The sequence below is a fragment of the Parasteatoda tepidariorum genome, chromosome 4 (genome assembly GCF_043381705.1).
Source record: "Parasteatoda tepidariorum isolate YZ-2023 chromosome 4, CAS_Ptep_4.0, whole genome shotgun sequence".
NCBI lineage: Eukaryota > Metazoa > Arthropoda > Arachnida > Araneae > Theridiidae > Parasteatoda > Parasteatoda tepidariorum.
The window spans coordinates 57,622,980-57,631,289 of record NC_092207.1 but is presented as its reverse complement, the minus strand read 5'-3'; the positions used below and the strand labels follow the sequence as shown (position 1 = coordinate 57,631,289).

The 8,310-nt window shown below is 26.4% G+C and overlaps 1 protein-coding gene across 7 annotated transcripts in view; it reads left to right on the top strand.

The window, feature by feature from the left end:
* LOC107437970 (C-Jun-amino-terminal kinase-interacting protein 4) overlaps window positions 1-7,046 on the top strand; it is a 52,277-nt gene extending 45,231 nt beyond the window's left edge. For 4 of the 7 annotated variants that reach the window (XM_071179891.1, XM_043052674.2, XM_071179890.1 and 1 more), the window contains 3 exons: window positions 1,169-1,390; window positions 2,814-2,942; window positions 3,510-7,046. In XM_071179891.1, the coding sequence (XP_071035992.1) occupies window positions 1,169-1,390; window positions 2,814-2,942; window positions 3,510-3,628 (470 nt within the window). In that variant the 3' untranslated portion in view covers window positions 3,629-7,046. The remainder of the gene's footprint in view (window positions 1-1,168; window positions 1,391-2,813; window positions 2,943-3,509) is intronic. The other 3 variants (XM_043052677.2, XM_071179893.1, XM_071179892.1) reach the window with 1 other exon arrangement.
* Window positions 7,047-8,310: the final 1,264 nt, after the last annotated feature.

Here is an 8,310-nt window from a genome sequence, read left to right as displayed (position 1 = left end):
GCGCATAGTGATCTACCTAATTTGAAAGCAGTAAACTTGCAGTTTCTCCCGCCAAACACAACAGCAAAGTTGCAGCCGATGGACCAGGGTATCATAAAGTGCTTCTAACAGTCTTATCGTAAATGGCTTGTCAGAAAAATGATCTTAAATACTGTAAGCATTTAGAAGATTTGTAATTAATAAGCATTAATTAAATAATCCGACAATATTTTGAAAGTCCAAAACCGAAACTAACGATAAGTCGAACTTCCGATATGTCGAAGTTTTTCGTCAGTCCTATCAGATTCGAGTTATCGCGAATTCACTGTATATAATAATATTTTGGTGGCATTCTTTTTTAAAAAAGTTATTAAAATTTCCGAATTCACTGAAAACATTAAATTTGCCCTTTTTGACCTTCCCAAATGTGTATACCTATGCATGTCATCAAAATAAATAAGAATATTTCTTAGTGTCTTTTGTAAGTAAAGGAAGAGAGGAGTTTTTTTTATGCTATTAATCCTATATTAATATACTTTTAATGTTTGTTTATGATTAATGTAATAATAATTGGGAATGATGTAATATTTAGTTCAAAACTGAAACAAAGGCACATTTCAGCATCAGATAATAATTTAAGTAGTTACTTATGGCGAAGTATTTCATGTAATTAAAGCAATATATTAATTTTAATTAAGTGCTCCTTTAGATAAACATAATTTTTTTCAAATTTTTTTTTTTTTCATTAGTAAGTTTATATTAAGTGTGAGAAGGCGATTTTAAATTAAATTTTTTATTGGATATTTTTTTTAATATTATTTAGGTTTATACTGAATGAGTAGCTTTTTTAGAAGTGCAATTTAAATGGAATGTATACATTTAAATTGCATTTCTAAAAAAATGATTTTATTAAAATATGTTTGCTTGATACATTATACCAGTTTTAAAAGCATTATTATAGGAAAAATGCATATCTGATGTTTATGCCCTCTCATTACTTTTGTTAAGGTTTGTTTTGCCTCTTTTCATTATTGCCCTCTCGGTATCTGAGATTTATTTTTAATAAATTCACTAGTATCTATTTGTAATATAAACTGCATTTTTAAATATTAATTATAACAATTAATTACATCAGAAAAGTTTTTTTGGGTCTATATGCATTTAATGAAATTCTGTTTTACTTCAACAGCTTGCCGAAAACGACTAAGTGAAGATGCTCAACTGTCAGGTAATTCTATACGGGTATATCATGATGACAAAGACAACTTAATGCCTGGTACTTTTGTACCTTATTGTTCGATGTCAGAAGCTCAACTGTCATTCCATGGTCATAAAGATGCTGTCAAGTTCTTTGTTGCCGTTCCAGGTATGATGGAAAGCAAAGCCTTACAAAGTACCTATTTCTCCAAAGGTGTGGTGAAAATACTGCCCGTTTTTTTTTGTTTATGATTTCTCTTAAAATGCTTTTGCATGCTTCCTATGATGTTCAAAGTTTGAGTTTATGGTTTCTTCAAAAAATAAGTTAAAAATTTTCCTTTTTTTTTTTTCAAAAAAAATTTAAATTTTGTTTTTAATAACTCTTTTTACTGGGTTGCGCAGTCTCCTTTGTACGGCTTTCTGTTAGCACACTCTCTTTAAGTAGTTGTTGTTAGAGTGAGAGCGACACTTTTTTCCTCTTTTGTATTTATATCCACTTTCATTTAAGTCCTATATTTTGTTTCCCACATTATTTCCCAGATTATTATTGTGTGTATTATAGTTGGGTGTATCTGTAGAAAATTCGTTTCTTTTATATTGAGATTAAATAAAAATTACTACTTTTATTTCTAATGCCATTCTGTTACAGCTGAAATGCCTTTATAATTTGGAGATAATTTACCAGTTGCTTATCTGACCTTATGTATATTATCTAACATTTTTTCTTCATAAATAAATTGTGTAATTAACCAAATAAGCTGATCAAAGTTAATGCATAAACATTTTTTATGTAAATATTTTCAAGATTTATATGAATACAATGGAGAGCAGGTAATTTATGCTAATTCATCATCTGCTTAGATGAGAAACTTTCTGTGAACAATTTATTGACTCTTGTAACTAATTTCAACACTTTTGTTGACTCCTTTTTTTATCACTGATTTTTTGAAAGTTTTTAAATTATTAGCAACAAATCTTAAATTTTCTGCAATATCTTTTAAATTTTTTTGCTACTGGTACATAAGCAAAGATCAATGTTTGGCTTACAGATCTTTTATTTGTCGTGTTTAGAATTCAGATATTTTCATTTTAGAGGTTTTCTGTCATTTTTCTTGAACTCTTCGTAGCAGAAGCGGAATTTTACTTTTCACGTTATTTATGTGTTTGTGTATAAATATATGTAATGAATAATACTAAAATATTATCCACGATGGCAATAAATTTCTACCAGCGACATTCACCTGTCTATGTATATTATGTATATTTGCTGCTTAGATGAGACAGGTTTACACACCGGGAAACTAGCATATTTAAATAGGTAATGTTATGTATATTAGATAAGATTCACAGTTTCACATGCCATTCATGAATTCATATGTAGCATTTTAATAATAAATAAAAAATCTTTTTTTTATATTTTTTTCAAATTTTTTTTTTTAAAAGGAATTGTAGTCTGATAAACTTTAAAAACTTGACTTAATGATTTATTCATAAAAAATTTTGATGTGTGCCATTTTGAATTAAATAGAATTCAGATTATTTAAATGTCTGATATTGGGACCCTGTATTATTTTCATTTTATGAGAAATTTTATGCCAATAACCTTAATAGCCTTTTTTTTTGTTATTCATGTTTAGGTCAGGGTGATATGAACTCAATTACGTCACTCTCAGATGATAAAGAGGATGACTCATCTGAAAAAGCTTCTAAACCCAAATACATGTATATATTATCTGGGGCAGAAGGTTATATAGATTTTAGAATTGGTATGATGTGTATATATTTTTTAATCTTTATTTTTATTTTAAAAATCAGATTTAGGTATAACCGAATTCTCTGTTTAATAAATTTTTTGGCTAAATGGAAGTTGTAAAATTTTAACTATTACATTTATTATTATATTTTAGAAATTTATATATATTTTTTAAAGTGAGGTCTAAGCAGTTCATATAGTAGATGTTTTTAAAAATCAGACGTTTAGATATTATATCTGCTAAACTTTCTCTATTTAAAAAATTAGGAAAAAATACAAACATTAGAAATATTTTATAAAAGTTTTACTTATCCATTTTCCGAAGATGTTTTTCATTTCTCTAATTGAGGCTTTGCATTTATTGTTGTTTTTTAAAAAAAATCTAATTAATAAGTAACTCTAAATTATTAAATTTTTATTTTTACAAACTTTTGCCTATTTTCTTTATCTAAATCTACTTTAATGTAAATTTGTATTGAACTTGAATCTTATATAGCCTCCTTGTTTAAAAAAATTTTTAGTTTTAATTTGCATGTTTTAGCAAGTTTGTTTTTTACATTTTTTAAACCACTTCTTGTAGGAGACGAAGATGATGACTGTGATGAAATTGACCGCTCATGTAGGAGCTCTCTGAGATCTGAACAGAGCCATTTAATTGTATGGCAAATCCCACTGCCCAGCACTACGCCAAGTCACTAATACAGTTTGTGTACATTTTTTACTATGCAATTTAACAAGCCAATGTGTTTTGCTAAGATTTCTTATGTATGCAAAGACAAGACTGATTTATTAACTAAGTATGTATCATATGGTTAAAGCCTAGATTTTTATGTTTTGTGAAATTTTAAATGACAAACTATTTATACTCAACAGAAAATGCGGCTTTGTTGTTAGGATGATATGGTGCTTTTAACCTTTGATCTGTACATTAATTTTTATGTAGCGCATATTGACTTTATATCTATTTTAGAAATATTGAATATTTATTAAATCTATTTATACTATACTGAAAAAGACTTTGTTCTCTCTTTTATTTCTTTTATTCTAAGTCAAAGGGAGAATGTGAAGTTTTTGTTCTAAGTCATCTTTATGATCATGATCATCTTATTATATTTTTTGGCTGAAGCTTATCACTGGAAAAATTTACTAGAGTCCTGGTTCAAAATAAGCTGAATTAATTGATTCAATTTCTGGCAATTCTTTTTTAAAATTGTACAAGTGTGGTAAAACTAAGCTAGTACAAGTGTGTATAAGTTATTTTATTTTATTATGGTTATATTTTAACCTTTTGAATGTTTGAAGTTTTTTTTTTTTAGATTAAAAATGCTTTGCACAGTTGCTTTTAGTGCACATTTTAAGGCTTAGATAGTGCTGAAATTTTTGTTCCAAATTAATATTTTACAGTTTCAAAACTTCAAGAACTATTTTATCAAGATATTAAGTCAAAAGTTGGTTGTTACAGTTTAGATTTGCTATATTCATTTTGTGACCTGTTGACAAAAAGCGGGGTAAAAGTTATTACTTTTAAAAAACAAAGCAAAATTATGCTTTAAAAGTATTTGTTTAGCAACAAAATTTTTTTTATTAAATTTATTGCAATGTAATTAAAACTATAAAGTGAGAGCTTTGATACATCAAAATTAATTTTGTGTGCCTACTCCTATTAATAAAAATAAATCTTTGTCGGGATACTTAGTTTGTATACAATGGCTCATTAAAAGAATGTTTAAGTTTTCATTTTTTAAATGTTTTGATATGGTTATTGGTTATTTACAACTGAATCTTTTTTTCTTTTTTTTTTACTCTTGGAATGGAATAAAACTTAAGAGTGGAATGAGGCATAAAATATTTTAAAGAAAAGGGAACATTGTTTTAATTTATGCATAATTTTAATCTTATCTAGTTTGCATAATGTGACCCGAATTATGACAACTATGACAACTTCCCTTATAACAACCATCTTTGAATGATAATTTAATAGTATTTTATTTGTAAAGTATTGCGCCAAAAATTATTAATAATATTAATTCTAAACTAATAAAGCATAAACACTATATACACACAAAAAAATTAAATTAATTTAGTATCTATTGAATTATTTAATCAAAATTCTTTAACTGATACAAGTTTTTATAAAGGAAATTAGCTTTGTGACATCAAACGTGTGTGTTAACTAGCCATTATTTCTCTCTAATAATTGGTATCGATTGATTTATATTTCAATAAATGTGAAGAATTGATTTAATATTATTAAGCTATTGTCAATGCAATAATAACAATTACTGAATTGTTGAGTTTCTACTTCTTGAGTTTAAATTTAAAGAACTGAAAGAAAATAATAAAAATATTAGTTTTCTTTTGAAACTTGTCCAAATGCTAAAAAATTGTTAGTGCCTAATAAATTTGAATCTACTCCAACCCTTTTGTGAAATGAATCAAAATTTGTTAAAATGTGACTGTTAAGAAACTTTTGAGTTTAACTTTTAAGTTCCATTATTGAGAAAGTTAGATAACTTATTTGATAATAATAATAAGACTCATAAAAATTTAATTAATTTATTAATAATGCACACTCTGTATTGAAAAGGATTTCTTGTTAAGATTGAAAACTTTAATTATTTTTTTTTTTCATATACTAAGTGGGGAATTTTTATGCCCTTTTAAAATTATTTTAAAGGATTGAACTTTTCTCTTAGTGCATCGTACGTTTTTTAAGTAGTATATGATTACATGTATTGAAATCCATGTTGGATTTACTATATTTATACTGTGATTACATTTAATTGTTCTTTTTGAGCTTTTATTGCATCTTGTAGACAAAACTAATGAAATCCAGTTGTATTTTAATGCAATAATGGGAATTGGTATTTATTCTAATTATTGATAACATATTATATTAGTTTGACGCTTCTTACTTGCCTATTATAAATATTTCAAATTTTTATCTATTTGGTTGTTTTAAAAATAAAAGTATGTTTCTCCTTTTTATTTTGACCAGTGACTATTTTCAAGAGCAGTTGTACCCTGGAAATTTTACATTATGAGCTTTAAAAATTTTTATGTTTCAGTGTTCTTATCGTCTGTTTTTATTCTTATGTATGTTATACCAAAAATAATTATATTACTAATTTTTTAATTCGCTAAAATTCTTCCATAGATTCCATTAATTTTACTTAGTTACAGAATTAACTTCCGTTTAGTTGTGATTCTAATACTTAATTCCTCTGGGAATAAATATTTGCTATGCAATCAATTTTTATTTTTCTTCCTGTTTTTTAAATTAGCATTCTTATGATAATTTAAATAGTTGGAATAAATATTAGGTTTTAGTTAAATTTGGTTTTAGTAAAAGTTGAATCAAAATACTTGAACTTAAACGTTATTAAATTTGAATAATTTTTAGTCTTACAGTAGCTCTTTTTAGCCAGCTCTAACTATAAGACTTTTTTTCTAAAATAGAAAAATGATAAAAGTTTTTTGTTATTTATGATCCTCATTTCTAATGTAAGTTATAAGTTATTTTTAAAATTTACTTTCATGTGCTGGTTTCTCTTAAAAATAATGTAAACTAAGAATTTTATTTTCCTTGGTCTACATATTACGTATTCTTAGACTTGTTACCTTTAGATTTAGGATATATTTTAAACTTTCATATGAAAAAAATTATAAATAAAATGCATATTCTTTTTGCTTATTTAAATTTTAAATGTAAAAATAATTTTTTTAAATCACAAGTTTTCTTACTCATAACAATTTAAAATTTTTATTTATTTATTTTTTGTAATAAATAAAATATTTGATTCAGGACAGCCTGCTGGGATTTCTAAATTATATATCAATTATAACGCTGAGACGTAGACATGTTATTTATTTGTTGATTGTGGTAAAAAAAACAACTTTTTAATTGTTGTGTTTTATTGATTTTACTCTATTCCACTTTTACTGCTCTTTTCATGACTGTTTTCCAGTTTTTGTATAGTCTTCTTTTTTGTCAAAGTATTTTCCTTCATTTTTCCTACAAAAACACCTTTTGACTGTGATAGACTAAAATGATCTTTATTTGTTAAAAATTTGTAAAATGAAGCTGTATCTAATAAAGATTTTGTTTTTTATATAACTTTCGTGTGTTTGCCTTTTTTAAAAATCTAAGTTCTAAAATGATGTTTTTAAGTTTTTATTTTTATTTTCATTTGATTTGAAATTATTTTTACTAATTAAGATGCAATCGTAATTACTTGAGCTGTAGACTTTAAATCTCTCAATTAATGAGTATAGGTGATATTTTACGTTACAAAATAACACATAAAAACTTTCTTGCCATTAAACATGTCTGTTTTCTTGATACATTGGATGTTTGTCTCTAAGAATACCGAGTGCAACTGCAATCTAGAATATGTAAAGTAAAGCGTTCCTGCAACAGCCCGTTTGTGGGCCAAGAGGATCATGGCTAACAGCATGATTGTGGTAATGCGGTCAGCAGTGGGCACTGGCCGCCTTTACTTCACAGACAAGCTTGTACCCATCAATCTGGGTTAGTTCCATCAGAAAGTCCTCAACGAAGGCAGCAAATTTCTCTCAATACTTGATCCAGGAGTTTCCTTCTCTTCTGGATTGGGTTCAAAATTACAAGGCTACGGAGTTGAACATTGGTAGTCGCAAACCTAAAAATTGGGTCGGCTGTTCAACGACAGTTATAAAATAAAGTAAAAAATACAGTTCAGTGGCCAGGATGGCCTGGTTGACTAGAATTCATTTTTGTTAAACGAACAAAATATGCAAGATAATGGAAAAAAAAGTCTTATTTAGTTTGGAGTTACGATGTTTAAAAGGTTAATTTAAAACGTTATTTTGAGTAATATACATCTTTAATGCCCATCGATTTAACTAGACAGCATTGTTCTAAACATAAAGATAAGTATGGTTCTTTGTAGTGTTTGGAAGTAGACATACGATTTTCATGCGTATCAGAATTAATTTTTAAACCTGCATAATATGCAGACTACTGAAAAGAAATTTAAGCTAAGAACTATTAAAAACGTTAATTTAAAAATATTTTGAATTTTGCATATTTCTAAATGCTCATCGATTTAACTGAACAGTATTGTTCTAAACTTGAAGAGATATATGGTTCTTTGTAGTGGCATACATACGATTGCAACAAGTTAAATTTTTGTTGCTCAAGAACTGTTCAAATAATTTTGTTAGCATTTCAGATTTTGTAATTTAAAACAACAGAGTTAAAAATAACGTGAACATTTATATGCCTTAGAATTCAAACTTTTTTCTATCATTATTAATAATAAGTTGTTTTTTTTTTGTGTGTGTGAAGGAAGTTATTCTTCAGCAATAAAAAATAATATTGCTTTTGTAGTATTGTAAAT